Source organism: Dendrobium catenatum, unplaced genomic scaffold, assembly GCF_001605985.2.
Source record: "Dendrobium catenatum unplaced genomic scaffold, ASM160598v2 original_scaffold_86555, whole genome shotgun sequence".
Taxonomy (NCBI): Eukaryota; Viridiplantae; Streptophyta; class Magnoliopsida; order Asparagales; family Orchidaceae; genus Dendrobium; species Dendrobium catenatum.
In genome coordinates, this window is record NW_021404996.1 from 416,158 (window position 1) to 440,108 (window position 23,951).

The 23,951-nt window shown below is 37.2% G+C and overlaps 1 protein-coding gene across 2 annotated transcripts in view; it reads right to left on the reverse strand.

The window, feature by feature from the left end:
• LOC110116595 overlaps positions 1-23,708 on the reverse strand; it is a 30,901-nt gene extending 7,193 nt beyond the window's left edge. Inside the window, exons 1-2 of one of the 2 annotated variants that reach the window (XM_020850246.2) lie at positions 23,403-23,708; positions 23,076-23,189 (exon numbers count right to left, since the gene is read on the reverse strand). In XM_020850246.2, the coding sequence (XP_020705905.1) occupies positions 23,076-23,189; positions 23,403-23,487 (199 nt within the window). In that variant the 5' untranslated portion in view covers positions 23,488-23,708. The remainder of the gene's footprint in view (positions 1-23,075; positions 23,190-23,402) is intronic. The other variant, XM_020850244.2, reaches the window with a different exon arrangement.
• Positions 23,709-23,951: the final 243 nt, after the last annotated feature.

The window sequence follows — 23,951 nt, forward strand, 5'->3', positions numbered from 1 at the left end:
TTCATGTAGTGAATACATCGGTATCCTAGAAGCAACAGTAGAAGATATGCATCAACACAGCTTAACCATAGGTGATACTGGAGAGCTGGCAAGGATAAAAGATTGTCGAATGCAAATACCCATTAACAAGAGTGGAATGTTTGTTATATGCATAATGACAAACCTATAGGTGTTAGCCAACAGTAGGTCGTAGGTATTACAACACTCCTATGATCAACCATTGTTTAATGGTCAACAAATACATTGATCTTCTACAAGCCAAGGGAGGATGATATATAACAAATACAAATGTTCACGGGCTCTTGTAGGAAACCCATTACATGCTCAAAATATCATCCACAAACAAAATGCCAAGTGATTATAGCGAATTTAAGTGCCTAGAGGTTGCTGTAGAAGAACTATCATGCACTCAATATGTCATATATGGGCAAATATAGAAGTACTGCGACAAACATGCACTCCTACAAGCTGTCATAGAAGACCCGTCGTACATCGAATGTGTTGACCACAAGTAAAATGTCACATAACTACAACAAATACAAATGCCTATGGCGAGCGCTATAATATTTGTATGTAAAGAAACTAGGCCATGATGTCCATGGTGAATGTAGTTATCTACAAGCAATAGCAGGAGATTCGTTAGTGCATAACAAATTACCTGCATAAAGTAACTAGTGCACGACAATCTACCTATACAAAGCAGCAAATGGCTCAATCCATAATACGACACCGCGCCATCAAATCCACAACTTTCTTACAAGCGGACAAAAGGCGTGCACAGCCCTTAAATCAAATACTGCATTCAAATGATAGTCGCTGGCACAACCGGGTAGCATCAAATAATTATAGAAATGCCCCCCCCCCCCCCCCAAAGCCCCCCCCCCCCCCCGCCCACACACACACACACACAGAGATGTACTATAATTCGTATACACAAAAATTCAAAGAAATGCATCTTTAATCATATAATCGCAAGGGCCCCGGCGAGCAAGTTATTAATATACACCTGACGTCTAAGGATGTTGTGCGGGTTAATAAATGAATTCGAGTTCGAGCATGATCCTCCTATATGAGTAGATAGGAGTCACCACGGCTCGAATTATTGAACAAATATTCAGTCACGACGAAGATTGAAATATTTGTTTTATAATTCATATTAGGCCTTCAAAGTCTAGTAAATGAATTGTTCATCACCAAAGACATAAAATCAACAAGACTTGATTCTCTGTTGGCAAGTTGATAAAGTGGACAAGGTTCAACCCCAATAATGACTGTGTTGAATATAGATCTCAACCGGATGGGAAAATTCCAAACACTTCAATTACCACTCAAACACCCATGAAATCCAAAACTCAAGGAAATATCAAAATCCAAAATGTTTAAAATTGAAATTACCCATCAAAACACAAAGAAAAATCCATTCAATCTCCACAATAGTTTGTCAAGGTGGACAAATTTAAAAATACACTTCAGCTCTCAAAGAATTAATGTATGATCGAGAATAGCAGTAGGATTTATTCTCAAAACAGCTTCCTGTCAGTAAGGACGATGTACGTCTCCTCTAACCGATGGCTTCGCCGCCAAATGGGACCACAAATAAACGGTTATAACCGAGGCCCTCTGAACGGGGTGGTTTTCCGCCAAATGACACCATTAAATTATGGTTATGGTCATAGCCCGTAAGCTCTCTAATGGCATCAAATAATTGAGGTATGAATCAATAAAATATAATCGATAGGGCACAAAGCACTCTATTAGCTAAGGTGGATTCAAATTTGTCCCTTTAAATAAACACTCCTCCCAGGTCTACAAGGTGCCATTTAACTACCTCCTTTAACTAAGTAGACTAGGGACCATGATGGTTTGGGACGACGAAATCATGGCATCTTGATCGGGCCCATCACTCATTACTCCACCATCTGCTTTCAGTGCAAGATGGTGAAATTTCATATTTTAAATATCATATTTTCAATATCAACCCATTCTGCTACTTCATGCTAGATACTATGTGTTTTTACGTATCTGATTGACGACTAACCTTAATCAAAAGTTCTCCCTTGCTATCGAGAGGGGAAATTAACTTATAGGGGCTTGCGCCTATAGGAAACCAAAACTCAGATCTAAAGTCCTCGCAAAATGAGGGTAAAATCTATGGGTAGTGTCGTATCTACAATCCTAATCTACCTTCTCAAAATTTACCATGGAACTTAATCCGTTAAAACAACCCCAAAAAGCAACAGGGGAGGCCGGGGCCGAATTTTTTAAGCCCACAGATTTCTAGCGACTTCACTGGGGTTTGATTTCTCTTTACATTCTAAGTGTTATAGACACTGCTAATAAATTCATGCTTATAAGAACACAGAGGAGAAAAGAAAAATGCTGAGCTTCGAGCTCAGCAACAGCTGTCGATCCATCCCTCCAACCTAGGAGCCATAAGCGACTATTCCTACCCAAAATGGGTTTGTGGGCCTCAAATGTGTCAAGAAAAATAGCTGCACCAGCAAGCTAAAAAGGCCATTCTGGGACCAATAATTAGAAGCCCCAGCTCCTCAGAAGAAGGGGCATGAAACGCTGTAGGCCAGAGTTTATAAGGTCTTAATGACCGTCAAAGAGAAGGGGATGAAGAAAATTAAATACCAATGGCCATTGACATTAGAGGCTAGGAGAACCCTGCCAAGGGAACGTCTTTCCGTTACAGTGGAAAGAAAAGAAAGAAAATAGATTCCGCCTGGTGAGCATCGAGGTGTGACACCTGAACCGCATGTTCAAGGATCCACCGCAAAAAAGGTCCATGTGGAAGGGAAAGCAGATCTGGATGCCAAAGCCTCAGAGAAATGAAGAAGAAAGAAGAGAAAGAGAAGTAAATCTAGGTGTGACATCTAGTACGGCTTCTCAAAGATCCACCTAAGCCAACAAACAACATCAAAAGTAAGTCCAAAAGAAGGCCAACAATGACATCGTCCTGACAGTCGACACCCCGGAGAATCCTCCGGGGGATCCCGTCGTTCGTCGACCCCAGCTCAAGAAACGACCAACTTCGACTGTAGTATGCAGGTCGAAGAAATCTTCCTACTGCATAATGAAATGAAAATCCAATGGCGTCGCCACTCGGATATCCAAGTACAGGAGGAAAAAGAGAAAGAAGTAGAAGAAGACAACATGAACATGAAAGTCGTCGGCATGATATGGCACACCAATGCCGATGAGGAGGCCTACTATGATGATGGTGAAGATGGTGATAACTGGCAGCAGTCGCTAACTAGACAAGTACATCGACGTCACGGCGAAGCTGGATCCATCACTAGCAGAGATGGCCACTCCTAAGAAGAATATGAAGCGGAGAACGTTGAGGAGAATCCTCTTGATGCCGAAGACGTCATGCTTACCGATATGCAACGGGAAATGAAGAGTCAGATGAGAGCTAAGGATGGAGAAATATCTTAGTTGAATGAGAAAATGTCTGTTATGATGACCCAAATGAGTTAGAGAAATATTGTCGTCGGTCTCATGCCTAATCCTCCTATTAATCCTCCAAACATTCAAATGTCTCGAATCTCAGGAGTACAGAGTGCACCTGAAGGCAGTAATAAAGTCAATAACATTACTCGTCAACCCACTCCGCAGAATATTGCAAGTATCTCTGAGCCTATGACGACTGCACAGCTCGAGGGAATTATCACTGAGAAGATCATGGCTGTCATAATCATTGATCAAGCGAAGAAATTGGTGGGCAAGGGTCGCATGTACCCTGTAGAATACAAACAAGTGCTGTATCCGAAAGGATACTTTGTACCAAAGTTCAACACCTTCAATGATAATAACAACCCCCAACAGCACTTGGCATAATTCAAAGCCACTTGCGATAATATATGGGGAAATGACGCCCTACTCTTCCGACAATTCGTCAACAATTTAATGGCAACTGCTTTCGAATGATAAGTTGAACTATCAAATGACTCTGTAAGACGTTTGCAGAGTTAGAAACTATGTTCAGGAAAATATTCGCCACTGCAACTGAGAAGATAACGAATGCTTATCTCGACCTAGATAATCTAAAAAGAGAAGAATTAGTGACCAAATACATCACTCGTTGACGCAATTTAAGTATGAAATGTGACCAGCAGCTTGAAGAAGAACACGTTGCGCAATTACTAATGGGAAATATCAATGATAAGATGCAACCATTCTTATGCATGACTACAACCACTACATATCAGGACCAGTTGGATAGAATGATGAAGTTTGAAAAATTAAAATTTTCAAGATCAGAGAGCCACTTTGATTAGGGATGTTAATTCGGATCAAACCCGAGTTGATCCAAACATAAACGAATTGACCCGAACCCAACCTATTTAGTTAAACAGGTCAGGATTTCCAACCCAGATCCGACCCGTGCGGGTTATGGGGTTGACCTGACCTGACCCGACCCTCGAACCCGAACTGAGCAAGGTCGAAGGTGCATGCGAGTGGAGGCGGGGTCGATCATGAAGGCTGCAACCCGCAGATGTGCACTAGTTTGTGTCGGACGTCGAAGGTGTGCAAGGAGGCAGCAATGGACCTCGAAGGTCACAAGTGCGCACGAGCTCGTCGGAACAGGGGCTGGCGATCAGGGCCGCTGGAGGCTAGCACATGAGCAAGGTTGCGCCCTCGCGGTCCAGCAAAATATGTTGATAGTTGATTAGATTTACCGGGTTAACGGATCAACCCGAACACGACTCGTTTTTCATATGGGCCAAAAATCCAAACCCGAACTCGACCCATTTCATAAACGGGTTGACCCGAACCCAGATTTTTCGGAGTCGAGTCCGAGTCGGGGTTTCAAGTCATGAGTACCATAAACCGCCCTATGTATGTTACATCAGAGAGTGACCTAATGATAACCAGTCGAATCTTGATTGATCCGAAGTCCTCCATAAATCTCATGAGCTTGAAAGCACTAAGATTATTGTGCCTCGACGTGGAACACCTTGAGTCAGATAAGCTGATGGTGCATGGCTTTAACGAAAAGGGGCAGAAGATCCTAGGATCATTTACTCTCTCTCACATATTTGGAGAACTCTGTACATATGTCAAATTTCATGTGATTGATGAAGATACCTCATTTAAGGCGCTTCTGAGTCACCCATAGTTGCATAAGTACGACATCGTCCCGTCAATACTACATCAATACATTAAAAACTCAGGGATGGAGAAGAATTCAGAATCTCCAATGACATCCAGCCCTTTGCAGTCCATGAAGAAATAATCTATGAAGATATCAGATACTTCATTCCAAAGAAGCTAAAGTCGCCAGCTCTCTTGAGGCCATATATCGAATCTAGAGATTGCAAAGCGGCCTAAATAAGAAAGAAAGTAAAAGCAGGCGCGGAGAAAGAAGACAATGCCGACTCTTCCCAAAGCACTGACCACTCGTAAAGAAAGGAAATACGTGCCTCATCTGGGGAGTGACACCGATGAAGGTAATGACACCCCTACCAAATCTCAGAGGGTATGCCAGTCAACAGCCAAAGAGAGAAAGGAAGTCAAATATTCAAAGGATGATTATAATTATGACTCTATCTACGCGAAGACAGTGCAAGAAATATTCTCCAGAATAATAGCTAGCCTATCAATCTCAGATAGCGTACTCATAGTTACGTGCATTCCCCTGCAATACTTCAAAGAAATCATTCCGTGAGAGGTGCATAATGTCAAAAAGGTCGTAACATTCTCGATACTTCCCCCAAGAAAAAGGAGTGGGCCAACGAGCATATTTTACTTAATTGTAAAGCTCGAAGAAGAAAAAAGTCGCGATTGATTTTGTAGGCTCGTCGATTCTAGGGAATTGATACCTACAAGATTTCCTAGGTATAATACTAAAAATATTCCAAAGAATGTTGCGAAAGCGTGGTAATGCTCGTTCCTCCAAATAACAAGTTCATTTATGCCTGAGCCTCTGGTATTGAAGAAATCCTTATTCGTTATGGAAGAAGGATATTTTTACAAGAAAGGGTCTCGGATTCATCATGCTAAAATACTGCCAAAAGGAGAGTTGCCAAGAAATCACATGTGAGGGAGTCGAATCCAACGACAAACGACGATGAGGAAATATATGAAGTTGATGACTATGATGATCATCCCGTAGAAGACAAGTTTGAACTAGAACTAGAAGATGATGGACATGTAGCCACTATGGACGAGCTAAAAGAAGTCAACTTGGAGACTAAAGATGACCCTCGGCCAACCTTTATTAGCTCCCTTCTACCAGAAAATAAAGTGAAAGAAATAAAATAACTACTTTGTGAATTCAAGAAATGTTTTGCCTGGACATACGCTGAGATGCTCAACTTATCCCCAGATATAGCAGTCCACAGATTAGCTATCAAACTAGATGCATCACCCGTCAAACAAGCTCCAAGGAGAATGAGATTGAAAATTGAAGAACATGTGATTGTAGAAACAAATAAGCTCATAGAAACGGGCTTTATTCGAGAAGAAAAATATGTTGACTGGATCTCCAACAGTCCCTGGCAAGAAGAAGAACGGCCAAATCCGTGTATGTTTTGATTTTTGGGACGTCAATAAAGCATGTCCAAAGAATAATTATTCGCTCCCTATATAAAAACTCTTAGTTGATAGCACGTCCAACTATGATATATTCTTGTTTATGGACGGATCGTTGGGCTACAGACAAATCAAGATAACCCCTAAAGATAAAAAGCACATGTCGTTCAAAACACCCATCGACATATTTTGCTACACGGTTATGCCTTCGGCCTGAAGAATGCTAGTGACACCTAACAACGGGCAATGAAGTGCATATTTAATGAGTTGATTCATCAAAAGGTCGAGTGCTATGTAAATGACCTGATCGTCAAGAGCATAAACCAAAAAGATCACTTAAATGATCTAAGAATCATATTTGAGAGAATCAAAAAGTTTGATTTGAAGATCTCAAATGTACCTTCAGGATCTCCTCCACTAAATTCTTTGGATATGTTGTTCGACATAGAGGAATCGAAATTGTCCCCAGTAAAATCAAAGTAATCATGGAGATGCCGCATCCCAGAAATCTCCATCAACTTCACTCTTTACTAGGACAACTGGCTTTTATTCGGCGATTCATATCAAATCGGTCGGGTAGATGCCAGTCATTCTCCAAATTGATGAAGAAAGATGTTATCTTCAAATGGGACCAAAAGTGTCATGAGGCATTCAACAGTATCAAAAGATACATATTAAATCCGACCATTCTTACAGCACCAGTTCCAGAGAAGCCTTTTACACTGTACACGACAGCACTAGAAGAGTCTCTCAAAGCATTATTGGCTCAATATAATGAAGAAGGAAAAAAATGCACTTTACTACATTAGTCAGAGATTGATCGAAGCAGAAGTGCGATTTTCCCCAATTGAGAAATATTATCTGGCAATGATTTTTTTAGTTCAGAAACTCTGTCATTACATGCTTACTCATAAAATTATGTTGATATCAAAGATAGATCCGCTGAATTTATTGATGATAAGACCAGCATTTATAGGTCATTTAGCTAGGTGTGCAGTAATATTATTGCGTTTGATATCACGTAAATGCCATAAAAGGCGATGAAAGGACAAGCCTTGGCAGATTACCTTGCTGCACATCCTATACCTGTAAACTCATCGTTGAATGATGATTTACTCGATGAACAAATCATACAAGTCGAGGAGAATGAAAAATTGTCATTTTGGTAGATGTACTTCGACGGGGCATCATCAATTAAGCCAGCTCGACCTCCAAATCTTGCAAGGGCTCAAGCCGGCATCAGTCTTGTTTTTATAGAGCCTGAGGGAGGCATAATGAGATTCTCGTTTAGTTTAACTGAACCTCAAACCAACAATGAAGTCGAATACAAAGCTCTAATAACAGGATTGGAGATTGTAATCGATGCTAAAATCACAAATCTTCCGAGATTATTGACTAGTAATAAACCAGGTTCTGAACATTAACAAGATTTGCAAACTTAAATTGGCCCACTACCACCGGCAAACTCTCAAGCTTCTCAAACAAGTATCAAATATTAGAATAGCTCGAGTTCCTCGAGGACAGAATGCTAAAGCAGATTGTCTGACCAAATTGGATAAGGTCATAGCAAATGACGACTAGGGATTGCCTATACTGATTGGGGTTTAAAGTCGTCGGGTCTTAAAGCCAGCAATTTTGCAATTACTACAGGCAGAGGGAAGTTTAAATTCAAGCAAGTAGGATACAACCCTGGTTGATCCTCAACCTCCTCAACAAATCATTATTGAAAATCAACCAGAAGAACATCATGTAGTCAAGAGATGCAAAACCAGCAAATGCTCGGATTCATGGCTACATTGCTTAGATGTTGAAGTAGAAGATGATTTGAGGCAACCATTCACAAATTACTTCAAAGAAAATACACTCTCTAAAAATAAATCACTAGCCGTTCAAATCCAAAAGAGAATGTTATGATATATGTTTTTCAACGACACGTTATATCGACAAGCTTTTAATCAAATGTGGCTAAGATGCTTAGGGACCAAGGAAGCTGATAGAGTGTTAGCAGAAGTCCACGAAAGACTCTATGGCACACATCAGTCAGGTCCCAAGATGGCTGTTAAAATCAAAAGAAAGGGTTACTATTGGCCGACAATGGTAAGGGATTGTATTGACCACGGTAAAAAGTGTCACGAGTGTTAGATACACGATGATATTATACATCAACTGTCAAATCCACTGCACCCAACAGTAACATCTTGGCCATTTAAATGATGGGGCACAGATATAGTCGAGCTGATAGATCCGCCGTCATCAACCGGACACCGCTTTATACTGGAAGCAGCAAACTACTTTTTTAAGTGGCAAGAAGCAGCTCCATTCAAAGAAGATACGTCTGAGCACATGACCAATTTCTTCACCCACAACATTGTCTACAGATTTGGTTTATTGTGTCGCGTGATCTTAGACAATGGCACAGCATTCAAGAGCGTCAAAATTTATAAGTTCGTCGACCAACATAAGATCGATTGGATATATTCATCAATATATAATCCAAGAGCAAATGGCTTCGCGGAGGCCTTCAACAAGATGTTGGTAAAGTTGTTGAATAAGATCATCGCTAAGAATAAAAGAATAGAATTTGAAAATCTATCGAGAAAGAATGACAAAATCCTTTGGCTACATGGTACATCATTGAGCATTTCAAGAAGGGGAATTAATTTTGGTGCTTAAAAGATCATTCATCCCACATCGAAAAATCGATGGTAAATTCGTATCTAATATGGAAGACCACTTCGTCATCGAAAAGGTGTACCAATGAGGAGCTTATCATTTGATCGATCTAAACGGTCAGAGCCTATGCCACCGATCAATGTCGATATTTAAAGAAATACAATGTATAAGAATGACTATGTGTTAAACCATCATGTCGTTTATGTATTCTCTGACACATATTTTACATTTTGAAATTCTCGTGTTACAAGAATACATTTCAAAATCTCCTATAAGACGAAGTATTTTAAATATTTATTCGGTTCGATATTGCGCTGCATAACGAAATTCCTGAATAAATATTAAAAACTTAAAAATACAAAGCCCATCCAAAATCTCCCTGCAGGGCATGGGGTATTTTAAATATTTATTTGGGTCGACAATGTACTACAAGCCAAAATCTCCAAATAAATATTTTAAATTTTAAAATTACAAATTCATTATAAAATGTCTCTACGAGACAGAACATTTTAAATATTTATTCGGGTCGACATCGCACTACCTGTCAAGATCCCTGAATAAAATACATCAAGGCGAATATTCCTTTAAGATAAAAGGATAAAACGAATTTTTTTCCAAAATATATGCAGGTGATCTTACAAAAGTTCGGGACAACTTTCTCCAACTTACCAAGATTTAAAAGTTATGAAAAAGACTTTTGTCACTACACACTCCAATTAATCGAGTCAAAACAACTTAAAGTCTTTTAACAACCTAAAGTTTAAGGTTTGAATGGGCGTAAAAGACAAGATCCAACAAGCCTAAATATGATCGAATCGCTAGTAATTCCGTCTACTCAACAAGCCACAAGAAAAGCCGTAGTAGTAAACACTCATTTCATCAACCAGTTAGTAGGGACTGTAGGAAGTACGAAGAATAATTTAACTTAGTAAGTTCAAATGAGCGTAGTCCACAATATTCTCCTAATTGACTGGAGAATCAATATGCTCTTTGTTTAAAATATCATTCTTATCTTTTAATGCAACATAATTAGTTTTTATGTTTGTATGATTATTAATGAGATTGTTATGTTCTTCTTGCAATATATAATGTTTTTTAAGACATAAATATTTTTTTTTTATTTTCTATAATTTTCATGCAATTGTTCTAAAAGATAAAATAATTCATCATAAGTGAGATCGCATACATGATCACTTTCAAAGTCTTGGCTATGAAATATAGATTTGTTACCTCTACTTCAACTTCTATCTCTAAAGATTCTGAATCTAAGTTTGCCCAAAAAAACTTTTGTGTTATTTCTTTTCCCTTTCTAGTGATGCTTTTCTCTTCACTTTTTATTTTGCCTAGTGGTTCTTTATGTTTGGGCAATCGGATCGATTATATCCTAGCTTCTCACATCATAACAAATAATGTCAATAGAAAACTTATTTAAATTTATACTTTTATCTTTATGCATATCACTGTGGCATTTTGGCTTGTGTTTAAGAAATCTCTTAAATTGTTTGGTTCATACTTTTCAATGGCACAAAATGGTGCACGCCATGGCGCATGGCACGGCGTGCCGCACCTACAGCACCCGTTGCATGGCCCGATGCACATGTTCAAGTTAGTGTGTGCACAATGGCACATGGCGCAAGGCTCACGGCACGCGCAATTATAAATATTTTTTAATAGATTAATATTTTAATTTCTAAAATAATATAATAATTAATTTTAAAATTATCTAATATAATTAAAATAGTTTAGTTAGATTTTATTAGAATTTATTTTAGTAGAAATTTTGGACGAATTTGAAGCTCACTTTAATGGATTGGACTTTGGACCACAAACATATTAGACCAAGCCTTACCCAACTTGATTTATACTATAAAATAAGATCAAGAAAATGATTTTTATAATTATTTTTTAATTTTGCATCATATTCAAAATGGCTCCATGGGGAACTTTGCACCGTGATGCACCATGCGTCGTTGACAAGTATGGTTTGGTCATAAGTGTAAGAAATTCGTTTTCATCCATACTAGAATCATGCTTTTCATATCATCAGCTTTTAATTCAATTGTTTTCTCCTTTCGTTCACCTATATCTATATTTCTTTGGCTGATTTTTTACTCATGGGCAATTAAAGAAACAAGTAAATTGTTAGCAAAATAAGAATTTAAATTTTTAGATTTAGAAATCATAGTAATAATAGCATTCTAAGATTTAGGTAAACAACTCAAAATTTTGTTCAATTTTCAGCATTCGAGATGTATCTACCTAAAGCATGTAATGATATACTTATTTTTATGAACCTAATATATATGTTTGAAATAGATTTGCTAGATTGCAAGCTAAATAATTCATAGCATAATTATTTTGCATAATATATCCCAAATTTCTTTACCACTAATACAAGTAGACACTCACATATAATCTTTAGTTTTTAAAGCATAGAAAAAGCAATTAAGACATTGAGCATTCAGTTGACTAGATCATGATTATCTATATTCCATTTAAAAATAGTATTTCTATCTTAGGTCCATTAATAATGCTAAAAGACAAATAATAACTAATATGAATCATGTGCCATATATGAAAATCAATAGATTGTAGAAGGTTGATATTTGAATCTTGCACAAATTAAAAAGAAATATTATAAAGTGGCAGTTGGATAATAGATATCCTTCCGAGGTGTTTTTTATTTCTAAAGTGTGTCATATAGATCTACGCAAGGTATTAAAACTAACTAATGTTAGAACTCCGCTCTAATACCACTTAAAAGTTTTTATTGTGCACCAAAAGGAACATTAATTGTTTTTTTTTTTAATGTTTTACATAAAATTAGAGTAATATGCAAAAGCTTTAAGAATATAAAATTTTAAAATAAAAAACCAAAAGCAAATATTTTAATTTTAAAACTTTTTAGAAAACAAAATATTTTCTTTATTTTTTAATTTCAAGCAAAAGCTCAATCAGAAATTTATCAATCATAATGTTCACAAAGATAAGCAAAACAAATCAAAACTCATGAAAGCAATTACATAAAAGTAAGAAAAAATGCAAAATAGAATTTTAAAGTAATTCAGTTGAAATCGATCTACATCCACTTCCTAAAAATCCTCCTTTTGGGTATTACACTATATTACGCTCCTTTAACACTATATTAAGTGCACTCAATCATAATGTTCACAAAGATAAGCAAAACAAATCGAAACTCATGAAAGCAATTATATAAAAGTAAGAAAAAATGTAAAATAGAATTTTAAAGTAATTCAGTTGAAATCGATCTACGTCCACTTCCTAAAAATCCTCCTTTTGGGTATTACACTATATTACGCTCCTTTAACACTCAATCAAGCAAAAAAGCCCTCCCCTACAAGGAGGAGAATGATCTTTACAAACTCTTCTAGTCCCCGAAGAATCTACCTCCTTCAGCCTCTCGAAACAACCGACATGTGGCTCCCTCTTTTTGCTCCTCGCTCAACGATGTCACTCCCTCCTGCTCCTCATACGACGGAGATGTCACTCCCTCCTACTGCTCACACAGCAGAGATGCCAACTCTCCTTGTGTTCCTTACAATTATAGAGATGTCGCTACCTCCTACTCCTCGCACGACAGAGATGCCAACCCTCCTTTTGCTCCTCGCAATGGAGAAGATGTAGTCCCCTAGCCTCCTCGGCTAATAAATATTTCGTCAAAAGATTTTCTCAAGAGCTCTTCTCCAAGAGCTCCACAACCATAATACGGAATAAAAAAGGTGTCGGCTGACAAGAAAAATCAGGTGAAACCCTAACATCCCTTGACACTTTCAAGAAAAACTCTCCCTCAACCTCACCTCTCTCTCCCAAGTAGTTTGGACACTCTCTTATAATAAAGGAGACTCCCTCACCTTCTCTAAAGCACTCTTTCTGGAAAAAACATCTCTGATTATTCAACCTTAAGGCTTATGTCTTCTGTGAAATTAATAAAGTGGACTATTTAAATAAATTCCTAATTTTCAAATTAAAGTTTCCAATCATACATTGCAATATAATTGAATCGTACAATTTGATTAGTTTAATTCCCATCAAAGATCATCTTGTACGATACAGTCGTACAGCATGATTAGTTATATCGAATTAAGGATCGTCAAGGATGAACCGATGTTCGATGCGCTAGCTCTCTATTTAATCAACCTATATGATACGAAACATACAATATGATCATTAATTCAAATTTGATCCTAATTCGATTCCTTAATCAACGGGATAAAATTTGGTAATATTAATTAATGTTCATACAATACGAATGACTTTGTATAGTATGATTAGTTCAAATTTCAAATTTTAAGATTACCTAATTTTAATATCATAGATTTAATGGCGAGGTTTTATCAAAATAATTGATTATCTTGTACGATTAAAAGTCATACACTATGATTAATTATAACTCAATTTGATTTATCTCATTTAATTGAATACTTGAATTAATTTATTGTTTAACAAATTATATAATATGATTGAAATCATACTATATGATTTAACTGAGACTTCAAGTATTTAATTTTCATCTCCCTTGTGAGTGTATGCTCGATTGTCTAGCCAACATACATATAATACATAAAATAACTTAAGAAAAAAGAAAAGTTATAGACTTCATTATTATAAGCGAACTCATACCTCAACATTATATTATCTTGAGTTTGATTCATTAACCCGGCTTGGTGTATGTTATATCAAAAAAGATTAGCAACACAAAAAAAAAAATAATGTATATAAAGTAGAAATAAGTAAATAATAACACTAGTAATATTTGTAATCATCAAAAAACTAGATCGGGCACACAAATTTCAACAACTTAATCATGGACACTCACCGAGGAGTGAAAGTAGGATAAGATGGCGATCCATGGGCAGCTTCTTAGTGGTATGAGCGAATAGCGCGAGGAGGTTTCCCCACTATTGGCACTGGTGGTTCCACTATTGTGAGGGCCTCAGATGAGGTAGTGTCCTCTGGCACTCAAGGTGATAGCGGCCATACAGTGGTCGAGGTCTTTAGTTTTCGGTCCCTATCATCCCTGAGACAAAATCTTTCTCTGTCTCTTCCTCACTACTTCTCTCCCATATAGTGGTAATGTGGGAGCTAGTGCTCAAGGAGTATTCGGCCACCCTGTTCTATTCTTCAGTTTTAATATGGTTGTTCACTAACTCCAACAACTCACCATGCATCATTAGCTACTATAAGCTGAGTGCATACCTAAATGGGCCCTCTATCAATACTTGGGTCAAAGAAACCTGGGGAACTACAGGCTTAAGATCTTTCACTTTCAATATATTTCTCTAGAACCTCACCATGAAGTTCATCAATGACTCCCATGGCTCCAATCTCTTCTTCAATAAAGCTTACGAGCTCTTTTGCAGCTTCTGGGCGCTGGCAAATTGTCATGAATATTCTCTTGTACTAAGAAAACAAAGTGATCACTCCTAGGGGCAAGCAAGTGAACCATCTTTGGGCCGACTCCTTATTGTGGTGAAAAAGATCCAGCACTTAAGGGCATCATGAATATCCAAAATATAGGTCTATAATGCAAGCAAAAAAATTAGGAAGATCCTAATTTTTGCAAGCATAGTAAAAGACTTAGAAAAATAATAGAATACATGCTAAAATTCAACTTTCATATTAAAAAATGACTGTTACAAACTTATAAAATAAAAACACCTAAAGGAGCTTGCATTCGTCGAGAAGAAAGATATATATGGGGTGGACACTTGCGGAGAGAAAAAAGAGGTAAGAAGCCGAGACAAAAGAAAAGACAAGCTCGCAAGCTTTCCTAAGAAGAAGAGAGGAATGGAACAAGCTCGCAAGCTTTTCCAAGAAAAAACTTCAGGTTTTGTTCCAAAAATTCTTCACAATCTTCCTCTTTTTCTATTACAAAACATTAAATATATATAGGAGAAATGGGGCTGTCAAACAGCCCAAAAAGCCTCCAATTAAATCAATCAGGTAAGGGGAAATGGAAGGCCAGCATTTAGTCCAGAAACAGCACCCAAAGAGTCAAACAGGAAACTAGAAAAAGCAGCCAAGAGGGAAGGAATAGACGGACAGGGGAACCGAAACAGGTAGCCAAGGGGGAAGGAACGGGCGGCCACAAGGGGAACTGGAACAGGCAGCCACATGAGGACCGAAAACAGGCAGCCACAAGGGAGAAGGAACCAGCCACAGGAAGGGGAGCTAAGTGGGGAAACCAAAGGGCCAATATAGAGGGGGAATAAACCAAATTAATTTCAAATTATGAGCTGAATAAGTAGTAGAGGACATAGAAGCTCACTAAAATTACAACCCAAAAAATAGGCTCATGATTTGAAAGAGAACAACCTTCAAAACAATAGACTAAGGCGAGGGAAAGAAATAATCCAAAACTAGGAAATGATAAAGAGAAAATGAGAGGGAAATTTCTACATTCAGACCACGCATGAACTATATTTCAAAAATTTAACAACCTTCGTCAAGGAAATCAAACGGTTGAAGAATACACTGAAATTTTTTATAAACTCCAATCTCAAAATGACTTAAATGAATCCAAGGAAAGAACTGTCACTAGGTACATCAACGATTAAAGTGGACAATTCAAGATCAATTAAATTTACACCATGTAATTAAACTCGATGAGGCTTATCAGATGGCTTTAAAAATTGAAAAACAACATCAATGGGGTCATAACAAAGTAATTGAAACTTATAAGCAACGACAAACTAGTGGGATTAAAAGTCAATCTTCACAAGCTTCTGTAGGAACATCTGGTGTGCAAACTAAAATATTTGAAACTCAAACTTTGGATAAGGGTAAGGGATTAATGGGACTTAAACCTATTGAACAACCAAAACTGATTGGACCATGTTACAAATGTGGGCTATCTGGTCATCTTTCAGCTGCTTGTAAAAAAAATAACCCTCCAAAAAATAATTACATTGAAAATGATGAAGAAATAAAAAGAATAAGAAGCTGAAACTGAACCTGAAAATGAAATCGAGTTAGAAAAGGTGGATGTAGAGGGCGATGAAGGTGAACAACTCCTAGTAATTCGACAAGTCTTAACTGCTAAAATGGAAAATGGGAATAAGTGACTTAGAAGAAATATTTTTCGAACCACATGCACTATTGAATCCTGCTTAAAGTTTAAAAATCCCGCCTAATTTTAAAAATTTTTAAAAATCCCGCCTAAATTTAAAAATTCCCGCCCATGGCTGGCGAGCCGGCTCACGAGCCGGCTCGAGCTCGTTAACAGTGACACGAGCTCGAGTTCAAGCTCGACTGTCGAGCTCGACTCGAGCTCGAGCTCGCTTTCTATCTAACGAGCCAAGCTCGATAAGGGCCAAAACTCGACTCGACTCGTTTACACCCCTAATGATCGATAGTGAGAGTTCATGTAATTTTATTTCACAACTGATGGTAAATAAGCTTAAATTAAAATCTAAACCACATGTCAAACCATAAAAAATCTCTTGGTCCAAGGAAGGGGGTGAGGTTCCTATAACAAAACAATGCACTATTAATCTAACAATTGGAAGTTCTTACAAGGATCAAGTTATTTGTGATATTGTACCTCTTGAAGTTTGCTACATCTTATTGGGTCATCCCTAGCAATTCGATCATAAACAATTCATAACGAGGAAAAGAATACCTACAGTTTGATTCAAAATAATAAAGAATTCACTCTTTATTCTCAAAAACGCATTCCTAACCCACCTGCCAAAAATAACAAAACTGCAAAAACAATCACTCCTGACCTGCTTCTTAACACAAATGAGTTGAAACAATCTGAAGTAGCATATTTGGTGCTAGGAAAAGAAACTGTCCACACCTCTCAAATTCCTAAAGAAATACAACCTTTAATCGATGAGTTTTTTGACATAACACCTGAAGAGTTGCTAAAAAGTTTGCCCCCAATGAGAGACATTCAACATCACATTGATTTAATCCCTTGAGCCACATTGCCTAATATTCTCCATTACAAAATGAGTCCAACTGAACATGAAGAACTTTATAAGCAAGTGTATGAACTTTTAGATAAGGGTTTAATTAAGGAAAGCTTAAGTCCCTGTGCTGTGCCTTTTTACTTACTAATAAAAAAGATGAAACATGGAGGATGTGTGTGGATAGCCGAGCTACAAATAAAATAACCATCAAGCATAGATTTCCAATTCTTAGATTGGATGACATGTTGGATATGTTAAGTGGTGCTAAAATATTTTCTAAAATTAACTTGAGAAGTGCATATCATCATATTAGGATTAAACTGAGAGATGAGTGGAAAATTGCATTTAAAACCAATGAAGGATTATACAAAACTATGAATGGCTTATTATGCCTTTTAGGTTGTCTAATGCTTTTAGTACACTTATGAGAATGATGAATCATGTTTTAAGGGCTTTCATTGAAAAGTTTGTGGTTGTGTATTTCGATGATATTCTGATTTACAGCATTCACCCCTCTGAACATCTTAAACATGTGAAACAAATTCTGCAAACTCTAAGAGAACAAAAATTGTACATCAATCTAAAGCAACCTCATCAGGAGATGAATTCTTTCAACCGGAGGAGAATCTGATGTAAGCAAGGGGGGCAAATCATGAACTTATTTTTTGGCGTGTAATTTTAGTGAGCATCTATGTCCTCTACCTATGATGCACCGACACTCCGCTTAAAGAGGGTATGCAGTGTCGGACACGGACACACGTCCGACACTGCATGGACATGTGTCTTACACGGCATTAGAGTGTCGCAATTTAAAATATTGAAATTAAAACAGGACGTGTGTCGAACACGCAAGTCCAATTATTAAATAATAAAATCGTTCGATTCGTTAGGTACATGCTCGGTACCACTAGGTATCACTAGGTACATGCTCGTTACCGAGCATGTACATGCTCGTTACCGAGCATGTACATGCTCGATACCGCTCAGTACATGCTCGGTACCTGACCGGGCTGGTCGAACCCCTCCAGGGGGCAGCGTCCCCTTGGACACCCGACAGACCGATATATTATTGTATTAATGTTGTCTTATTATTGGGATATTTTGATTTCACTTCATATTAATTTAACTTGATGTATTCATATGTATGATTAGTTTGTTACAATCTTATCTAGATAAAAATAATGAATAATCAAGATTTAAAAGAAATTATAATTTCTATGTTAACGGATAGTAGTTCAAATAGAGAATATCCATTATGATTTAGGAGGAATATACACCAAGCTCTAATTTGTTAGTGTCATTTAATCTATTTCACCAGTGACTTAGTGTCATTTAATCTATGACATAATGTTTTAAATACATATGTGTGTCAAAGACTAACCTCTAAATCTAATTCTATCATTCCCTCTATTAAGTAGTTGGACCTTCATGTTGTACTAAATGATTTTTTGCTTATACTTTTGTGGTTGTACTAAACATTTTATATTAAACATCTTTAAGTTATAAGGTAAACAAGTTATCATAAAATTGATTTATTATTGCTTGGCATTTTTAATAATGACACTTTAATTTCAATATATTATATTAAAAAATTATTATGTCGTATCCACGCCGCACTCGTGTCCTATATTTTTAAAAAATGGTGTGTCCCGTGTCCGTGTCGTATCCGAGTCGTCGTGTCCGTGTCGGTGCATCATAGTCCTGTACTAAAATTCAGCTCATTAATGCTTAGCTACTACTTATTCAGCTCATAAATTGAAATTAATTGGGTTCATTCCCCCTCTCTATTGGCCCTTTGGTTTCCCCACTTAGCTCCCCTTCCGTGGCTAGTTCCTTCTCCCTGGTGGCTGCCTGTTCCTGTTCCCCTTATGGTCGCCCGTTCCTTCCCCCTTGGTTGTATGTTCCGGTTCCCCTGGCCGTCTGTTCCTTCCCCCTTAGCTGCTTTTTCTGATTTCCTGTTTGTCTCTTCGGATGATGTTTCTGGACTAATTGCTGACCTTCCATTTTCCCTATGTCATGATTGGCTAGATTGATGGTAATTTGGGTTGTTTGGCTGCCCCGTTTACCCTATAAATATTAACTGTTTTGTAAGCATAAAAAGAGGTTATGTGAGTGATTTTTTGAGCCAAAATCTGCGGGTTTTCTTGGAAAAGCTTGCGAGTTTGTTTCATTCCTCTCTTCTTCTTAGGAAAGCTTGCGAGTTTGTCCTCTCTTTCGTCTCGGCTTCTTACCACTTTCTTCTCTCTGTAAGTGTCCACCCCATATGTATCTTTCTTCTCGATAAATAAAAGCAATTTTAGGTGTTTTTATTTTACAGGTTTGTAAGGATCGTCTTTATAATATGGAAGTTGAATTATATTTTGTTTATGTGTTGTCGCTTTGTCTTATTTAAGTTTTTGTGTCGATATATGATGGTAAGTGTGAAATTCCTAATTTTTATTATTATTTTCTTATTTCGAAGAAATCTTTAGTATGCTTGCAAAATTAGGGTCTTCCTAATTTTTTTGCTTGCATCAATTAACCGAAAAAGGCAGTCAAGGGGGAAGGAACGAGCGATGAAGGTAATTTTAGACATAGAAGCTCATTAAAATTACAACCCAAAAAATAGGCTCATAATTTGCCCCCCCTGCCTACATCAGATTCTTCCCCGGTTGAAAGAGCTCATCTCCTGATGAGGTTGCTTTAGATTTATCCCAATGAGACGAAGGAGGCGCATCTAATTCTCGAATCGTGTCCTCATATTTCTTCAGAATCACCTCTCATTCTTGCTTGAAATGTTCTTGCAGAAATTTCTTTTTCTTCATATATTGCTTCGTACACATATGCATTTTCATTTGAAGCTTGTATAACTCATTTTGAATCAGGTCAGTTGAACTGTCTTCTGATGGAATCCATCTGTCCAATGAAATTGGGACTTCAAGATCTTCTGGTTGATTTTCTTCGACAACCACAAAAAAAACCTAGGAATATACTAACCTAGACTCAAACAACAACTATTATGACTCACCAAGACTCTCTCGACTACCTAGCTCTGATACTAAATTGATGCAAGCAAAAAAAATTAGGAAGACCCTAATTTTTGCAAGTATACTAAAAGACTTGGAAAAATAACATAATACATGCTAAAATTCAACTTTCATATTATAAAAGGACTCTTAAAAACTTATAAAATAAAAACACCTAAAGGAGCATACATTCATCGAGAAGAAAGCTACATATGGGGTGGACACTTGCGGAGAGAAGAAAGAGGTAAGAAGCCAAGACAAAAGAAATGACAAGCTCGCAAGCTTTCCTAAGAAGAAGAAGAGAGGACTGGAACAAGCTCGCAAGCTTTTCCAAGAAAAACCCTCATGTTTTGTTCCAAAAATTCTTCATAATCTTCCTCTTTTTCAATTACAAAACATCAAATATATATAGGAAAAATGGGGCAACCAAATAGGCCAAAAAACCTCCAATTAAACTAATCAGGTAAGGGGAAATGGAAGGCCAGCATTCAGTCCAGAAAAAGCACCTAAAGAGTCAAACAGGAAACCAAAAAAAGCAGCCAAGGGGGAAGGAACGGACGGCCAGGGGAATCGGAACAGGCAGCCAAGGGGGAAGGAAGGGGCAGCCATAAGGGGAACCGGAACAGGCAGCCACAAGGGGATCAAAACAGGCCGCCACAAGGGAGAAGTAACCAGCCACGGGAAGGGGAGCCAAGTGGGGAAACCAAAGGGCCAATAGAGAGGGGGAATAAACCTAAATAATTTTAAATTATGAGCTGAATAAATAGTAGCTTAGCATTAATGAGTTGAATTTTAATAAAGGACAATAAAACAAGACATCACACACTAAAAATCATACACACCACACACCCAAAAAATAGGCTCATGATTGATTGCCCGCCCTCACCCCCACCTGTTCCCCGGGCCTCCATTCGTTTCTGTCGTCAAAAGTTTGTCAACATGGGCCCGTGAGAATAGTCTTTTGCTTATATACAACTCCAAGTGAGGTACTTTAAACTTTAAAGGAAACCTTGCCTTGGATAAGGTATTGGTGACTTCATGCTCTAATCTTATAATCCAGTTGGCGAACAATAATCTTCATCACTCGTCGAAGTGCGAGTGCAGTCGAGGATGGTGTCAAAGTTAGTGCTCTCTTTGGGTGCCTACAGCAAGCTTTCGAGTTAAGAGATCCAAGAATGTCTTGTACTCGCACTCGCCTCTAGAGGATGCATAGGGTGTCTTGGAATGTCTTCATAAGTCATTCCTCCATCTATTATAAGTCGTAATGGATAGTGAATTCACTATTCTTCATATTCACTGAAGATTCTTACTAAAATTACTCGTTCTGCAGGGCATGCTTCTTGTCACTGCATCAATCCACTCTCACTGCATCAATCCACTCTCACCGCATCTAAGAGTATGTTAATTTCATATTTTTCCATGGATGACACCCGACTTTACTAGCAGGTCTACCCAAATAGTAGAAGAATATATGCATGAAAATAGAGTGTGCAAAAGAAGAGCAGTGAAGAATTGAAGATCTCAAACAAGTTGAATTTTTTCTACTAGTCAAAGAGATCTTTTGTATTTTTCTAGGATCTATATATGTGTCCCTCCGAAATGTTCTCATCGCCTCTTATTTATAGAATTATGGGGGCTACAAAAAAGGCTACATAGAAAAAGTAAAAAAACAATGCTATACAAATTACATATACATGCTACAGTGCATTTTATGCATGTCACCCCCTCTTATTTCAATATTAAAACTTTCTTTGCATGCCTGCATAATTAAAGATATCAAACTGAAATTTAATATTGGACTCTCCGCTTGTAAAAATTATGGAATCAGAAAAAGGAAGTGAAGGAAAACAAGTGAGTTATAAGAGAGGCCACAATAATGCACCTGTCACCTATGAGTCCAAGAAATTGATTCCAGCACACAACAGTCAGGTTCCTTGATTGGATAATCAGTCGTAATTAAAATAAATTAACTCAATTACACACATTTTGGATGCTTCATTTGCAAAAGTACAGGATCTTTTATCTACGATAAATAAATTTGGCTTCAATAAACTTTACACATGCATATATCTATAATTAAGAAAAATTATTTGGATTGATAAAAACGTTCCAAAAATGATGCTGTGATAAAAAATTCACAACTAAAAAGCACATAAATATATTTGATGAATGAAAGAGTACATTTATATTGCAATGCCGTTTAATTAATTAATATGAACATTTTTTATTTTATTTAGTTCAAATTAGGATTAGAATGCAAGAATTATTTCACCTTAGAATAAATTAGCATCCGAAACTTTTATGGTAAAATAACCATGCATAAATGGAAGATACGTCACAAATAACCATCCGGAGATGTGGTGGTAACTACACCATGCAAACAGATCCTTAGCCCATTCTTTAGAACTTCAATAGTAATACTTTCAATCTCCCTGGTTCTTTTCGGAACTAGTATTTAAATTTAATGAGGCAGGTTTGTAAAATATTTAACTAACAATGGCACATCACAAAAGTTAAACATATATATATATATATCTTGAAATGTTAAATTAAAATAGTCAACCAAACTTTACAATAAACATATTTGTTGATAAATGGATCAAATTTCTACAATTAAGATTAAATTGTTAAAATTGAGATATATTTAAAACATGCTATTGATTTCCCCTCAACAATCCCATGTAAATTAAGACTAACTAGCCCTTCAAACCAATGCAGCAGGTTACGCATTTAATTTCAAAGAAGACTCCAAATTCACAGCAAGAATGTTATTACGCCCGAGTATAGATCCATAAAAGTTTTTTAGAAAAAAATAATTATCAACAACAGTAATTTAAACCTAAAATGACATGAATGAATCCATTAGAAAGGAAGGGTACAAAATTTATGTTCCGAGCTACTGCGAGGTGAAAATTACCACAATAGAATGCAGCGACGATGGCCAGGTTGGTGGCATAAGTTGCAGAGACGTTAGCGACGCCAAAAGTCTTCCTGTTTTTGGAGACCAGTCCGGCTGCTCCACCAATCACCCCTGAATGTCAAAATCCCCGTAGTAAATTTAGTTTTGTAGTTAAAACTAAACCGTTACGAGTCAATACTTAATCGTCCACCTGATATAATCAATACGGCTAACATATGTGGGTCAGTGTGAGAGAGAGCGAGAGACAGAGGGGGCCGGGAGAGAAGTTTGGAGATTTGGGTTACCGCTGCACGAATAACGAAGTGGAAAGTGTCGAAGAAGAACCTGCGAGTAATGTTGGAATAATGATGCGTCTTTTCCAGCCGTCGGAGGAGTGATTTCCCAGCGGGACGCCGTCGGAATTAGTCATTGCTAACGTTTGTTTCCGCCCGGCTTCTATGCACAACCTAGACGAGAGAAAAAAAAAAAACTGAACGGAAGCAGATATGGTCAGCGCTGCGGGAGGGTAGACCGATGGTAGAAATTATTTGCTGCTAAATGTGATACTAATATTCAAGATATAATTAGTATTTATTGTCTCAATGTTGATCAGCGGAGTGTATATTATGAGATTATTAGTCATGTTAATAATAAACACAAAATGCCATTTTTTTTTTATTGATGGTCCTAAAGGTACATAAAATATATTTATTGTCTCAACGTTGCTAATACTATTTGATCGTGACCTCTTAAAGTTATAAGTATAGCATGATATAAGTAACAATATCAATCTTCCATGGTGGTCAAACATCACATTCAAGATTTAAAATATCTATAAATTTAATGGAAAGTAATATGTGTACAATTACAAAGCAAAGTGAACTTGCTTAATTA